The sequence below is a fragment of the Euleptes europaea genome, chromosome 3 (assembly GCF_029931775.1).
Source record: "Euleptes europaea isolate rEulEur1 chromosome 3, rEulEur1.hap1, whole genome shotgun sequence".
NCBI lineage: Eukaryota > Metazoa > Chordata > Lepidosauria > Squamata > Sphaerodactylidae > Euleptes > Euleptes europaea.
The window spans coordinates 93404516-93421512 of NC_079314.1; the positions used below are offsets into that span (position 1 = coordinate 93404516).

The window sequence follows — 16997 nt, forward strand, 5'->3', positions numbered from 1 at the left end:
GTGCCTTGGTCGGGCGGGATTCCTGAGCCGTGCCGCGCCCCTCCCGGGCCGAATCCATCGCCATCGGGGCCCGCCTGGGTCGCACAGGTGAGACGGGGGCCCAGGGCTGGGCCCGGGACGCAGGGGCCCCTCCCTCGCCCCCCTTGGGTCGAGTCGCGCCGTCTCTGGCCGCAGGGCGGGCCTCCAAACACCCGGCCGCCGCCCCCTCGAAGGGAGCGCCCTAGAGTCTGAAACTAGGCCCCGGCTCATGTGAGGAGCAGGGTCTGGACCGCAGGCAGGTTCCTGTTCGGCCTTCCTTGCAGCGGCTGCCGTAATTCGCGCCCCTTAGACAAGGAGAACCAGAAAACGTATTGTATGTGGCCGTCGCAAATAGCTCAAACGCCTTAGACAGGTATCCCTTGCACGAATGGGCGACCCCATGCAATGTGTGGGCTGTGTGCTCTATCTGTCCACGTTATGGTCTAATCTGCTTTACCCCGAATAGGTCTAAGGGTGAAAACGCACGGTCGCTTTATCCTCCTTTAATCCCTGTTTTAGCCAGGAGCGAACACACGTTAGGCGAAACGCATGTGTTCAATCCTGGCTGAAACAGGGGTTAAAGGAGGATAAAACGACCACGCGTTTTCGCCTTAAGTGTCCTAGGCGTTTTGGGGGTTGGACTAGAATCAGTGGTTCCCAACCTTTTTTTGACCAGGGACCACTAGGACTTTTTGGTTCGGTGCAGGGACCCCAAGGTTCAAAATAAAAATTCAGAGAATTTGAAAATAAACTTTATTCATAACTGTTAGTTAAACATTAAACTTAGAATAATATTTGAATATGTTTTTTTATAATAGAGAATTTTAATTGAAAATATTAATTTATTATGGGTTTATAACTTTGTTTCGTGGACCTTAATTTAGTTCTCGCGGACCCCTGGGGGTCCATGGACCCCTGGTCGGGAACCAGTGGACTAGATGGTGGTCCCTTCCAACTCTTATGATTCTACTGACACGCTCCCTAAATAATTCTGCAACCAAGTTGATTCTTTTTTGGGGACCCGTCTGCTAGTGGCCTGCTGACATTATATTCTTCATGCCCCCAAAAATTGAAAATCTGTTCACTCTTTGGGTCACAATAAAATAGTTACACTGAGGGAGGAGCAGGAGAGTTAGCGTGGTGTTGTAGTTAGAGTGTGTGGCCTAAAAGTTGACTCCCCAGTCTGCTATACAAGCTCACTGACTAACCTTAGCTCAATCACTATCTCAGCCTAACCATATTATATATGGGAGAGGGGCGACTTTAGGTACCCACTGGAGAAAAAAGGGGGGCATAAGTATCTAATTAAATAAAATCAAAAGACTTGCTAAGTTTTTATTGTTGCATAAGCTTTCACAGACTGAAGCCCTGGTCCACAAAAAATTTGTAGAGTAGAATTTATGGAAAAGACTAAATAAAAATAAGCACAAGCTGGCAAAAGATCAGGGATAGAATTAAACAACATTTTATTTAGGCTTGAATATCTTGAATTTGCATTGTTTAAATACCAAGACTGTTTGAATGACAGGTTGGACCTTCCCTTCCCCTATGTTATCAATTATTGTATGTATTGTGTATGTTTACCCCATTCTTTTTTCTGTTCTAAATATGAATAAAAAACTTTAAAAATTTGTAGAGTAAAAAGCATGCTATTCTTTGAGAAGTCACAAGACTACTGTCTAAAAAATACTACCCTGGAATTATGACTTGGGGGTAATAACTGCAGGTAATAACTGTAGGATGATATTTTTAATTAGACCATTTGAGAAGTGCATGCTTTCTTAGTCCCTAATTTAAATTGAAAATTTTGCTTACGTATTCAAAAGAGGCCAGATGAGTCTTCTTGATTTTCTTATAGTTTTGTTAATATCAGATGTTATAGGTATGAAATATAGTCCTTAAATAAACTCCTACTGGACGCATGAGGAGCTTTGGGAATGTGGCTGGTTTTGTACCTTTTTAACCAGAGATCTGAGATTAATGTTTGTAAGTGGATGTATAACTAACACAGTCAAAGCCCTGCATTAATAGAGCAAATTCTGGAGTAGCTATTTTCAGTATTTTAGTTGATATATCACATTTGTAGAAGCTGGGCAGGTTCTGGTGTGGTGAAGTGTTCTGCTTCTGCTTAGCAAGTCTTTCAATCATTAAATTGTAGACTGCAACCTCAGTAGTTAGATTTCAGGAATGAAAATAAGTCATACAAGTATTGGCTCTAGTTTAACATATTGCCATCTGTTCTACTGCTTTGGCCGTGCAAATCTAAAATATTGAAAATTGGAAAACATCAAAGTTTTTCTTCACAGCCATGAAGGCTAAAAAGTTAATATTTCATTGAATTGGGATTGGGATTCTGAGGAAGAGACCAAAATTCGAATCTCCTCTCAGTCCTGAAACTTACTGAGTGATCTTTGGCCAGTCACAATTTCTTAACTCCACCTACAACACAAGTTTGTTGTGATAAAAGCAGAGGGATACATACACCACCCAGAACTCATTGGATGAATGGTGTAGTCTGAAAGAGAGGTAGATGTGAATCTAAAAGAAGCCAGTAGACTTCCCTGTCTGGTTTTAGGAATTACATTTCCTATATCTGCCTTCAAGAGAGAATAGAGGTCCGGGGTCATACTTCATTTCCTGTTAATTCCCTAATGTCTGCCTGTCATTTAAGGCCACCTTTGAGTATAAAGATTTGATCCTATCTTTTTTGGGCTTTTTAGGTTTCCAGGGTGACTTTTTTAGGTTTCCAAGGTGACTTTTCTCAGCATTCCCATTTCTTTTGACTCTTGCTTTTTGAAATGCGGTATCAGCTGCTCTGTAATTAATTCGCTCTGAATTTCTCTCCTTCCACCTGTTTTCTCTCTAGAGTTGTAGAAGATGGCAAAATTCATGACACCCGAGATTCAGGACAATCCCTCAGGCTGGGGTCCATGTGCTGTTCCTGAGCAGTTCAAAGACATGCCTTATCAGCCATTCAGTAAAGGGGATCGGCTAGGAAAGGTACTTTGCATGGCAGCTCCAGATCACTGTGCTTGATGCATTTTTCTACCCAAGATATATGTGTTTACATTCATTCTGCTGCATAACATGCAGCTAGTCAATTACTGCACTGCTGTTGACAGTGTTCTCATGTGTTGCAGGAATTTATACCTCAGTTTTTACAATGCTATTCACAAAGCAAAATTTTAACTGTATCTGAAATGAAGCCATCTCACATAACAGTGGAGGATGGATCCTACCTAGGACTGCCAGACCTGTGCTTTTGGGGGCAGGGTGTGGGAAACGGAAATGGCATGTGACACCACTTCTGGGTGAAGACCCAGAAATGGCTTCACCACGTCAGCCAATGCACGAGGAATTCCCTGATTTCTATTGTAACGAATATAGAGATTGGTGAAATTCCTAGAACGTTGCTGCTACAGTGGTCAGAAATTGCCGTGTCTGTGCTGTCCCCCTCCCCATTTTCTCTTGCTATCCACTGAGCAAAATTTGAAGCTTCCTCCAACAGAAGAGCCACTTAAGTTGGAGAAAGGTTCCGTGGAGGAAGGTACAGGTAAATACATTCCAATATTTAAGGAGTTGACAGCAACTTGAAATGTCATTTTTAATTGATATATGGCTTGTTGACCTAACAGTGTAGATGGGTGGCTCATGACAACTCTGGAGTCAGCTTGCTAGGACGTGCCATGGCAAGTTTAAACGAAGGATCTGAACTTTTAAGTTACTGCTAAGTGAATGTATTTTATAATTTTAAAATTATGTCATGGCTCTTATTAAGGAACAGGACCTCTGGAAATCCTTTGCCAGTATTTATTTAAGACACTTCCAGTCCTCTGCCCCTTTAGGACATTATGGCAGTCTTGGGAGTGGTGCACGCATCACTTGGATAGGGATTCTGCTGAAAGTGGCATCGTCAAGGCGAATTCTCCGTACTCCCAGGTGTAACGGGCGATCATGTGGACTGTTTGATGCAAAGAGGGTTGATGAAAGAAGTGCAATGAATACCATTTTGATGTGCTGTATCAAAGTGGACAATTTGGAAAATAATTATGCTTTAATACAGTGTATCAAAGGGCAGTTAAATAGAATATTTAAAGTGCAGATTTAAAAATAATATCAAACAGGCTTAGTTACAAGTGCAAGCTCGTTAGATCCAATAAAGACATACCGCTGTATACTTCAAACAATACAGGATGACTTTTGAAAGTCCACACATTTATTGAGAAATGCTATGAACGGGAATCAGATTTCCCCAAATATGATACAGAAATCCATAGGGAGGTAACAGATGCATTTCAATGTCTGATTTTTTGTTGACATAGAGGACCTTATTTTTACAACATTTGCGGCTTGAGTTCTTAAGCAGACAAAAATGGCTTTCTGAAAGAAAGGCCAAATGCAACATTTCAGCATTCTGGAGGCTCGGCCTCATGGATTGTTACAGTCACATTAAGAGTCTTCATGCTGCCACCAGAGCTGTCTAGCAGAGGCCCGAGGACTCTTGCAGGGACTGCAGCAGTTTCCACAGCAAGTTATGCTAGTGCATTTTACAGTTGTGGAGACTGAGGCGGTGATGCCCTCTTTAGCAAGTGTCCCCTGACAGGCATAATATCATTGGCTGTCTGGGGGAAGGACTTTATGTTAAAATTCTGACTGAAGACGCTCAGAACTTGAGCTGGCATGGGAAGCATTCTTAGCAGTTCCATTGGAAATCTTGTGAACAATCACAGACCTATTATTTTTACTTATCGTTGGCTAGGTCGCAGACTGGACTGGAGCTACTTACCAAGATAAGCGATACACAAGTAAGTAAGGTTGTGCTTGTTTTCGTTTGCTGTGCTGCAAGGGGAAGATTATGTTAGGGTGCGGTGGATAACAGCCTGACAAATAAATATATGCAGGTTGTGCCAAATGGTCATGTTAGGATTTGGTTGTGTAAACACAGATGTAGTAATAGATGTAAACTATGGCTAGGTAGAAATCCAGGGTATGTCATATCTCAGTTCTGATTACAGAAGAGATGTAGCTGCTTTTCCTTTCTCCAGCTGTAGACAAAGCTTCCATTTTCGTTTTGTGATCAGTGGGGATGTTTGTGACTGCTTAGCAGAAATTGCACAATTGTGTCACATCTCTTGTTGTTACAAGATTCGGGTATGTCACCTCCAGTTTGTCAGTACAGGAGGAGGATGACAAATCTGTTTTAGGAAATCCCAATCCTGAACAGTGAAGTGATTGAGGTAATTGTGTTTCCAGATAAGTATTCATCCCAGTTTGGCGGAGGCAGCCAGTATGCTTATTTCCATGAGGAAGATGAGGCCAGTTTCCAGCTGGTGGACACAGCACGGACTCAGAAGACTGCCTACCAGAGGAATCGCATGAGGTTTGCACAGGTATGATGGAGGCTGCTTGAAAAGTGTGGGTTTGGCCCCTACACCTGGGGAGATTTTTCTTCCATCTTGTTTCCTTTGGGGTTATATATGCAAAGCTGAGAGCCTGCCTCTTAATGAACAGAGTCTTCTTAGGGTTTGTTGAGGGAAAAATTTTCCCTGCATTGAACTGCTTCCTACCCTGCACAATGCAGGAAATTCACAAACACCCCCCCCCCCCCGAAGAAGAAGAGTTTGTTTTTATATGCCGATTTTCTCTACCTTTTAAGGAGAATCAAACCAGCTAAATCACCTTCCCCTTCCCACAACAGACACACTTGATTCTCAAGTGTAAGCTACCCAGTAGCTTTCCTGTTGCACAAGCCCTGTGAGGTAGGTGGGGCTGAGAGAGTTCTGTGAGAACTGTGACTAGCCCAAGGTCACCCAACTAGTTTCATCTGTATGAATGGGGAAACCAACCCGGTTCACCAGATCAGAGTCCGCTGCTCATGTGGAGGAGTGGGGGAATCAAACCCAGTTCTTCAGATTAAGAGTCCACCACACTGGCTCTCTCCTCACACCCCAGTGACCTTATTCCATGCCCAGAAGAGCTCTGAGTAGGATTCTTAGTAGACCAGTTAATGTTGCTTTTTTAGGTGACTTCTTGAAGGGTAATTATGAGGTGGTGAACTTGTCACACACGAGCTTGCTGCCTGCTGATGCTGGCCTTTGGGAAGGTGATTAAGAGAGCACTCCTAAGCAGGATTACTCACGAATCCTACTGAAATCTGTTCACTGGGGCTTACTCATTGAAAAGTGTTCTTAATGTGGCACTGCAAGGAAAATGTTGAAGGACAATCGGAGACTGGGTTTGATATCGACACAGATTGGTGCGCAGTAACAAGGATTGTAACCATGTGAAGTGTGATACTCAAGTGTAAGCTACCCGGTAGCTTTCCTGTTGCACAAGCCCTGTTATCAAAATCTTGATCCATCCTTCAGCTCTGCTGGAATGCCACAGTTGGTGTGCTCCTCTGTGTTTGTCTTGGACAAGGCTCTTGATATTCTCGGCTTTCTGTGTTGCTGCCACTCTACCTCCGTTCTGACAGTGGAAACCCCTTTTTTATTGTTGTCCTTGATCAAATGCCAAAGTAGGAAAATGAATTCATCTCACAGGGTGATTGAGAGGCCATCATGGGGGAATGCACACCAGGGAGCTGGTTCGTTTGAGATGGTAGCTGTGTTGGCCTGCTAGATTTGAGTCCAGTAGCACTTTAGAGACCCACAAGATTTTCAGGGTTAATTAAGTTCACCTCGTCAGATACAGTGCAGGGAGCTGGGCTAGATCTTACAGTCCTGAAAGTAGAGTGTCTTAGAAAAGGGCCTTGCTAACTTTTTAAAAATTTGCTACAGACCATAGCTGATGCCATTAGGACATTAAATGGTTAGATTATCTCAAAATAAAAGCTTATTGTGAACAAGTGATCAGGTTACTTAAGTAGAACCTCTAGTTTTCTGGTGCAAGAGGTTTGCTGCGCTTGCATTAAATCACACTAGACCCAAAGCCCACCAATGTCTTTGCTATCCCAAACAAAATTTTGAGAGATTTGCAAATCATTGCAAGATTAAAGCTTATTTTAATTCAGTGGGGGGGGGGGAGGGTAGAAATGAGAGGAGGGTTAGGATTGTAACTGTACAAGAGCGCTTTCCTGTAAGTAAGGCCCACTGAATAACATGGGACTTCTGAGTAGACCTGCTGAGGCTTCCTCTTTAAGTAATGTTTTTGTTTTCCCTGGGTTCCTGTTTGTGTAGTGTTCATGATGCTTCCCAGCTCATCTAGTGGTGCTTTTGAATGAATATTCCATGCATTCCAATGAATACCAGACAGAAATCCTATGCTGGGTTGTCTGCCAGCGTTTGCATTTCAGAGAATAATTCTGAGATAGATTGTGTCGTGCTCTTGAATGATCTCTTTCAGAGGAACCTTCGGAGAGACAAGGACCGCCGAAACATGCTTCAGTTCAACATGCAGACGCTGCCTAAAAGTGCCAAGCAGAAGGAAAGGCAAGTTTGTTGTGCTTGTGAGACAACATGCAGTTTGGTCTCTGGGTGTCCTGATTTGGTAACTGTTGAGCAGGGCTAGTTTAGCAAATGAATAGCTTCTCCAAAAAAAGGACATTGTTAACCAAGCATTTTGGTGTGCTCTGCTGAGAGAGATCCTAAATTTGTGGTTCCAGAATGGTTCCCAAAACCAACTTCAGAGGCAGTAATCTATCATTTCAGTTTTGATTTAAGCGGCTATGCTGGTCATTGCATGGAGTTTAACACTCTGGCCTCCAGCCTTTCTAGAACCGAAAAGATCAGCAAATATCCTTCAGAGTCTACGGTTTAGGTTCTAATCTCTACCTCAAGAGAAGGAACTGGAAACACCGGGGGCCCTCTGTCTTAACGTTGTTATTGGCTTTCTGTCATTTGCAGGGATAGGCTTCGCCTGCAAAAAAAGTTTCAGAAGCAGTTTGGAGTGAGGCAGAAATGGGACCAAAAATCACAGGTAAAGTAAACTGCTTTCTAACCTGGTGAGGTTCCCCTCTGCCTGATATTATGGCCCCCAGCCTTGCAACTTTCCCGGGGTGCCGCCATCTTGCTCCCTTTCGGCTCCTCCTCCCTCATTAACCACCGCTGTGTTGTCTCTCCTCCTTCCCCTCCACCCCACCTGTACTTCCTGCGCTGGCCCAGCAGAAGCCTCGTGACTCTTCTGTGGAAGTCCGTAGCGACTGGGAGGTGAAGGAGGAGATGGATTTCCCGAGGCTGATGAAGATGAGATATCTGGAAGTGTCAGAGCCTCAGGACATGTAAGTCTCTGAGCCAGCTGGTGACTTGGCGGTCCTGGAGCCGACTGTGTTTGGTCTGTAGCCTTGTTTAAGTGCTCCCCCCCTGCTATTAACAGTGTTTTTGTGTCATCAGTGATCACCAAGACAGAAGTTAGTATCCAGTGTCTGGGCATCCTTAACCAGTTGTGGTTGAGGACCCCTTTTCTTCCCAATCAGTATAGCCTTATTATGTTCCAGACATCTGGAGGGGCTGTGGCTCAGTGGTAGAGCATCTGCTTGGCATGCAGAAGGTCCCAGGTTCAATCCCCGGCATCTCCAATTAAAGGGACTAGGCAAGTAGGTGATGTGAATAGACCCCTGCCTGAGACCCTGGAGAGCCGCTGCCGGTCTGAGTAGACAATACTGACTTTGATGGACTGAGGGTCTGATTCAGTTTAAGGCAGGTTCATGTGTTCATTCTGGAGTTTTAGTTAATGCTACTTTAGGTCTTCCAAGTGTTCCCTGTGAGCAGAAAGGCAGGACTGAGCGCTAGGAATAAAAACATGGAAACTGGACCCTAGGCCCAGATTGACAAAGTAGGGATGCATATGGAGCCCTCTTCTCCGCAGTGTGGCTGTTTTGCTTGGAGGCTGGACCTAGTTCCTCTGCTCTGATTCAGTCAGCATAAAGTCAGAATGGGATGGATATGTGGTGCCCTGTTGGATTTTGACTGCTGGATTTTGATCTCACCTCGAGAAGGACAGGGTGACATTAGATCTTTTATTTTCATTCCTTGATGTTGCCGAGAAGCCTTGTTTTGTTTTGTTTTGTTTTGACTGTGAATTCTTTGTTGAGAAGCAAGAGTTAGAAATTGTTATGGGGTGCAGGAAAACATTGAGATAAGCTTCCTGAGTAAAAGTTTTGTATGAAAGGATAATTGGAATAGAGGGGGGGGGAGAGAAGGCACAGACTAGGAGATGAAAGAGAGAGATGCTAATGCTCCAAAGCTTGTACATATGTGCTCGTGTTTCTTTAACTGTCTTGGGCCCAGACCCTTTAAAGCATTTAAAATAGAATGATTCTCCTGCTTGCTGGTTTAAAACAGATACAGAAGGGCGAAGCAACCTTCAGCCTTGAAAAAACCTGACTACGTCCATAAAAACCTAATTGTGATTATTTTAGTTCTTTTCTGCCTGCTTGTTTGGACTGGTTACTCTGCTTTTGGCAGCTTGATGATCCTTTCTTTGTGCTTGCAGAGAGTGCTGTGGGGCTCTAGAATACTATGACAAAGGCTTTGACCGCATCACCACAAGAAATGAGAAGACCCTTCGCAGCATCAAGCGCATCTTCCATACCGTAACCACTACCGATGATCCCGTCATCCGCAAGGTTTGCTATACAGAGTAGCTGCCTCTTCTTATAAGGCACTAGTTCAAAAGTGGTGGGTTAATGCAGCTTCACACTTTAGCAAGCAAGGAAATTGTTCCTGTTGCAAACGAAATAAACATCTGATATGAAAACAGAAATGATAAAACAGCCACAGAGCTTAGAAATTAGTGAGCCTTACCTGTGATTGAAAGCCAGGGGAAATGGGAAAAACATGCCTGGTGCCCACAAGATTTGCACAGACACCAGATGACTCTTGAGTAGGGGAGGTGTTCCACAGTCCGGGCATCTCCGCTGGGCATCTCTCTGCAATAGCCACTGCCTAACCTCTGAAGAGGTATCCTCTGATGCAGACCTTAATTGAGAGGCAGGTTCATATGGAAAGCAAGCCATTTTTAATGGATTAAGTTAATTATGATAAGATTTAATGGGGGTTGGTTTTGAGACCCTGCATTTTCCATGAGCCTTGGAACTGCCTTCAAGACAAAAAGTCTAGTTAAGTAGTGGATTGTGACAATTTTTGAATATTTCTTACCTGTACTGGAGAAATCATTTTCATTTCAGGGGCCTCCTCTGTTTCCCCCCTCCCCATTTTATAATTGCTGGAAGATAGAATAATCTTGGATAGGGCAACTTAGACAGTTTCATCATTCTCTTCCACAGAGTCCAAATAATGTTTGGGGTGTGGGGGGTCATATAGCCCTTTTGGGGGCTGGAAGGGCAAGGATTCACATTCTTTTTCTGACTATTCTCTGTGCACAGCTGGCCAAGACTCAGGGAAATGTATTTGCTACCGATGCCATCCTAGCCACGCTCATGTCCTGTACCCGTTCGGTGTATTCCTGGGACATCATTGTTCAGCGAGTTGGATCCAAGCTCTTCTTTGACAAGAGAGACAACTCTGATTTTGGTGAGTCTCGAGTGTGTTACGATCGAGTTGTGATGACAGGCAGTGCCTGGAAAGTTTGGATTTTGTAATTCATGATTGAGGGAAGCCTTAGTCTAAGGAACAAGCACTGCCTGGAAGAACAGCCTGCTGTGTTGTCTGAACCATATCACCTTGTTGTACTGACTTAGTTCAGAACCCTTGTGGCATTTTGAGCGTCCTGGTGTTTTCTTCTTTGCCGTATCCTCAGATCTCCTAACAGTAAGTGAGACTGCTAATGAGCCACCACAAGATGAGGGCAATTCCTTCAATTCACCCCGCAACCTTGCCATGGAAGCCACCTACATCAACCACAACTTCTCCCAGCAGTGCCTGAGGATGGTAAGAAGAAAGGGTGGACTGGAATCATTCTACATCGAGCAAAGATTTGATAGGGGAGAGCTGCTATGGCTGTTTAGAACTATTTTTCTGTGAGAGGATTCTCTTAGCAAGCATACATGGGATCATGCCTGCCAAAAAGGAGTTGCATTGTTTATAGCCACCTTGGACAGCTCTCCCAGAAAGACAGATTATAACAATATTAATTAAAATATAGGGCCTCTGGATTTGTTCTGTGAGATTAGTATGCATATTGGGAAATGCCAAAAAAAAATACTGCTGGCGTAGTCATAAGGAAACTATTTTGCTACTCAAGCCGGCGTGTTGTAGTGGATAAGAGCAGTGGTTTGGAGCGGTGGAGTCTGATCTGGAAAACTGGGTTCGATTCCCTACTCCTCCACATGAGCGCCGGAGGCTAATCTGGTGAACTGGATTTGTTTCCCCACTCCTACACACGAAGCCAGCTGGGTGACCTTGGGGTAGTCACAGCTCTATTAAGAGCTCTCTCAGCCCCACCCACCTTACAGGGTGTCTGTTGTGGGGAGGGGAAGGGAAGGTGATTGTAAGCCGGTTTGATTCTCCCTTAAGTGGCAGAGAAAGTCGGCATATAAAAACCAACTCCTCTTCTTCTTCAAGCTCTGAGGGAAAGGTCTTAGTGACAAAAAGAAAGGCTTTATATTTCTCATCCCAAAGATGGGCAATTAGGAGACTTCTTGTCTGAGACCCAAGTTCTCATGTCATTCATCTGACAAAAGATCTTAATGGCTTATTTTACAGGGGAAAGAAAAATACAAATTTCCCAATCCAAACCCGTTTGTGGAAGATGACATGGATAAGAATGAGGTGGCTTCTGTCGCATACCGGTATGTGGTGGTTTCTAGAGTGCAAAGAGGTTGGGGGCAGGGCCACATTGCCTTGATGAGTGACTTCCAGACTTGTTGGAGACTCCCTGAAAACTCACCATTATTGCCTGCATATCTCGTCGTGATGATAGAACCTGAGTTGGGTGCGCATTAATCTCTGATGGTAATGTTACTGACCAACATTTTTTATGTAGGTATCGAAGGTGGAAGCTAGGAGATGACATAGACCTGATCGTGCGTTGTGAACATGACGGAGTGATGACAGGAGCCAATGGAGAAGTGTCATTCATCAACATTAAAACACTGAATGAATGGGATTCAAGGGTGAGGAAGATCCAGAGCTTTTAAGTTTTTTATAATGTCTGTTGCTAGCATACAAGACACAAAGCTGTCACTGCTATATCACTGACTTCATCAGAAGAGTATTTTGTAGGTCACCTGGCTGCCAGTGACTTGTTCACTAGCCAGTTTTACCTGGCGTTTGCTCTAATTACATGTGGCAGCCAGTGTATTTTCCCCTCCCCTCTGAAGGGGAGTAACTTAAAGCACTGACTTCTTTTTCCCATTGGTCTGTGATGGAGGAAGGCCCCCAGAGACCCGTTTAGTAAGTTCACGGTGTGTTAGGTAGGAACGTTGGATTGTCACATCCCTATTTGACATTGAGAACCATTATGAAATCAGTGGAAGTGCTTTATATTTATAGCCCACTTTTCTCCCCAATGAGTACCCAAACAATCATTCTTCCTCACAACAACCCTGTGAGTCAGGCTGGGCTGAAAATGAGAGGCACAAGGTCACCCAGTGAGCTTCCATGACGTAGTGGGAATTTGAACTGGAGTGTCCTAGATCCTGAATTCTACTTACTTTGCCACACTGTGTGAAATCTTCATAGCTGTCCCTACTTTTCCAGCATTGTAATGGAGTAGACTGGCGTCAGAAACTGGACTCTCAGAGAGGAGCTGTGATTGCCACCGAACTGAAAAACAACAGCTACAAACTTGCCCGTTGGACAAGTTGTGCACTGCTGGCTGGATCAGAATACCTAAAACTTGGGTGAGTCCAAAAATAAATGTCTTGTCAGATACTTTTTGTCTGAAGATTGGGTTGGGCAAGCCTTTGCCGGGGACACCAAGTGCTAAGATGTAGAGTCAAAATTGCCGCAACCCGTCTGGTCCTTCTTCCAAAGAAACAGAAATTTGATTTATTGTATTGGGAAGAGATGCTAAATGATCAGCCCCTGATTGAAAACTTGAGATTTCCATTGCGCAGGGCATGTTTCCTTTGCACCTTCTTAAAATGCTGCAAGACTGCCTCTGTGAGCAAAAGAGGCTTCTTTCACATCAGCCATTTAATTCTGAAACATATCGACGTTTTTGAAGCTTTGCTGGGAGCCCTAATGAACCACCTGAGCCAATGTTCAGCTCTACACTCCATTGTCTATTTGTCAAGTACTTCATTGCTGCCTTGACAGCCTTTATAACAGAGATATACAATGGAAACATTATGAAGAACCTAATAGCTATTTTTTTATTTAAAAAAACTGTTACTAAAAGAGCGATCTAAAATGAGAAATGGATTCCCCAGAGGTACCAAGTAGCTTTGTTTTTATAAAACATTCTCTCTGGCTTCTGTGTAAGCATACGTTGTCATCATATAGGGCATCGTCTTATTAGTCTCTTTGGCCCCGTTACTGCCAGTGTTAATTGGGTCCCTAGTGCTTTGAGGCATGTCTAATGATGCTCATTTATCCTTGGTTATAAGTGCACACAGGCAGCACAAGGTCACAATTGGTATGTTGCTGGTGTTGCACACCTCCTGGGAGAAGCACGGCATCGCTGAGGTCTCAGTTCTTCTATTTGTGCTGCTATAGCACAGGAATGGAATATGTCACTGCAGGCGCAAATTGGCTCACGCCGCTGGTAACAACTGGCTGGAAGGCTGTTAAGCAGTAGTGGAATAATCTGTTCGGCCAACAAGGTGGGAGTTGGTCCGACACAGCTACTTTTCCCATACTGCATATGAAAAGCTCTAGGCCATACAGGGAAAGAAATGTGCTGTGGCTGTTCCCCACAGAAGCAGTGCCTCCATTTATTTGCAAGGCATCCAGTGTGATTTTGTTTTTGTTTTGACAAATCACAGGACAGGACATTCTTACTTGAGTGTACTTCCATGGTTGCTGGATTGTGTAGAGTGCAGAACTATAGCCCTTTTTATCTTCCAACTTGTATTAAATCTCATAATTTCCAGGCCCAGCTGTATATACACATAAGGTGCTTGGAATCAGTTTCCTGGTTTATAGCTTCAGAAGCTCCAGACTTTGGAAACACTGCTACTTTGGCAGAGTACTCCAGTTATTTTTACATTTGTTCTCCTGATCTGGAAATCTGCTGGACACCTAGGATAGAATGCACAGGCAGAAAGCCATGCAGATGAAAATTATACTAGCTTCAAAGTAATGGTTGAGTAAAATAGTTGTTCCATCGAAGGTACCCTAAGGAGTACCTTCAGGCACATAGAGTAGCATCCAGATATTCAAGGCATATAAGCTATCCTGAAAATCATTCTAAGTGGTAGTAAATAAAATGGATATTTTATATCCTAAGCACAAACAACCAGCGTGGTGTAATGGTTAGGAGTGGCGGACTCTAATCTGGAGAGCAGGTTCGATTCCTCACTCTTCCACATAAAGTATGCTGGGTAACCTTGGGCCAGTCGGAGTTCTCTCAGAACTCCTATCAGCCCACGCAATGGCAGGCAATGGCAAATCACCTCTGAACGTCTCTTGCCTTGAAAACTGTACGGGGTTGCCATAAGTCAGCTGTGCCTTGACGGCATGCTCACACACAAACAAAACTGCATATGTCAGCGGGAAGCTCACATATTCCTACTTTTCCTGGTTTGTTTTGCATCAAAAAATTTAGACTTCAGAAGCATGTCCTGTTGAATTCAAGAAGAGTAGTTTTCAAATGGGAGGGAAGACAGCATGGTATAGCCGGATCTTGGAAGCTGGGCAGGGTCAGCCCTGGTTGGTGTTTGGATGGGAGACCAGCAAGGAATATCAGGGTTGCTATGCAGAGGAAGGCACTGGAAACCACCTCTCTTAGTCTCTAGCCTTGAAAACCCCACAAGTGATCACCATTACGTTGGCTGTGACTTGACGGCACTTTACACACACACATAATTTTCAAATTGATGTTCAAATAATGTGTTTCATAGTACCCTTTGGAAAAGGCTAACAAGGAAGTCTCTGCAGGACTAAGCATGAGGGATGATCCGTAAACTTCATTTAAAACACTTACATGGACCCCCTGCATGTTCTTATTGTCTGCCTGTATCTGCCTTTCCTTTGGCTGTCCTTTCCAGGTATGTGTCCCGCTACCATGTCAAAGACTCTGCACGGCACGTGATCCTGGGCACACAGCAGTTCAAGCCCAATGAATTTGCCAGCCAAATTAACTTAAGCATGGAGAATGCCTGGGGCATCTTGCGCTGTGTCATTGACATCTGCATGAAGCTGGATGAGGGCAAGTACCTCATCTTGAAAGACCCAAACAAGCAAGTCATCCGGGTCTACAGTCTGCCTGATGGTACCTTCAGCTCTGATGAAGAGGAGGACGATGAGGAAGAGGAGGAGGAAGAGGAAGGTTTGTAGAATATTATATTTCAGATGCCTGCTAGCTTGGTCACAGGATAAAGAATGAGACTTGAAAATGGCTTAAGTTAAAAAAGAGCAGAGTCATGGGATACTACTTTTACCCTTCTTTAGTCTCAGCAGGGGTGGCCTGATAAAACCATTAATTAAATCTACAGTTTTGTCAAATCAGGAGGACCATGTAGTAAGAAGAGTCAAGACTGTGCACAGAAAATAGTCACAAGTGACAGTCAGGAACATCTGAAACAGGTTTATTGGGAGAGAAAAGAACAGAAGAATTGCTCATTCAGAGCAGCAGAGATCTGTTGCTGCTAGAGTTGATATAACATGGAAGATTTTCCTCTCATTCCACTTCCCACTTGCCCTTTTTTGTACCCATTGGGTGAAGCAAATCTCCAGTGATGTTACTGAGATGCAGTTTCTGCAAAAGAATCTTATCCCTTTAAGTGTCTGCCCACCTGCCACACGGCACAATGAGTAATCTAATGGGAATCCTATATATGATGTTTGCACAGCATCCTGCTGCCTTTCTCTTCCCCTTCTTTTTTGTTAGATCTTTGAAAATGGGCAGAAGAAAGAAATGGAATGAGGTTGCTCAAAATAAGTGTATACTTACTTAGTAGGGGCAAAGGAAAAGCTGGAGGATAAGATGGAGATGTGAGTCTTGTTCAAAGGAGAGAAGCATTTAAAGGCAGTTAAAATGTTGATCAGGATGCAGCTCACAGTATCTGGTTTGTCCACTCTGGGCGTGGCAACAGATATGACTGGAGCTGGAGTACAATGTCCAGTAGTGAAAGGATATGTTGAAAAGACTAATACTACATTTTTGTAAATAGCTATGTATTCTAGGCCATAGATTTCAGTATATTTCCGGGTTGCATTTGCACACAGACTTTATTGGAGTGTATCAATTTCTGAAAGTTTTCTTGAACATCATTTCAAATTCAGGACTTGGATTGTCTCTGTTTAAATCTAGATTTGAAATTATTAGCTGGCAACATGCTGAAAAGGCCTATTATGTGAGAAGTTACAATCTGGCTTTAGGTGGTCTGACATTTGGCATTGTGTGGGAAAGGGGCAGCAAAGATTGTGGCTATGCTTGTCCCCTTTGGATGTTGTTTGCTTTGTGGCCTTGCTTGGGATGGGAAGAAATGTTCTATTTCAACTTCCCTTTTGTGTTCCAGAGGAAGAGAGCTGAACATCGTGCCAGACATCAAAGTGACAGTGACTTGAAAGCACATTCAAGTTGTAGCGTACTTGGTGGATGGATCAAACATGAATCTGTGCCTCACTTACTTACAACCTAAAGAACACAATAAAATCAGTTATCCTAATGAGTTTTTCCTTTTGTCTAATTATTAAGGATGTTGCTGGAGGGATTGACAGATCTAACAATAAGCATTGCCCTTCCATTTTTAAGTCTGAATTGCATGTTACCATTTTTCCTGGACCTGTACCATTTCAGACCACAGGTGAGGAATTGCATGAGTGTTCACTTGTAGAAGGAAAATATAGAAAAGAGCCATATTGGGGAGAAAGCGAAGTTAGAATTATTTTCTCTAATAATAATAATGGCTTCTGTGTGCAGGGAGGCTAAGAGGTCCCTGACTACAATCGAATGTGGTTTTATGTAAGAAA

General features: G+C 43.6%; 1 protein-coding gene across 1 annotated transcript; it reads left to right on the forward strand.

Moving 5' to 3' along the window:
* Nucleotides 1–17: 17 nt before the first annotated feature.
* Nucleotides 18–16617, forward strand: EIF3D (eukaryotic translation initiation factor 3 subunit D). The gene is made up of 15 exons (XM_056847387.1): nt 18–87; nt 2885–3018; nt 4778–4823; nt 5272–5408; nt 7363–7448; nt 7863–7935; nt 8124–8236; nt 9451–9583; nt 10343–10490; nt 10717–10847; nt 11622–11707; nt 11902–12031; nt 12618–12760; nt 15071–15351; nt 16544–16617. The coding sequence occupies exons 2-15, from the start codon at nt 2896–2898 to the stop codon at nt 16555–16557; spliced, it is 1644 nt and encodes a 547-aa protein (XP_056703365.1). The 5' UTR covers nt 18–87; nt 2885–2895; the 3' UTR covers nt 16558–16617.
* The last annotated feature ends 380 nt before the right edge of the window (nt 16618–16997 follow it).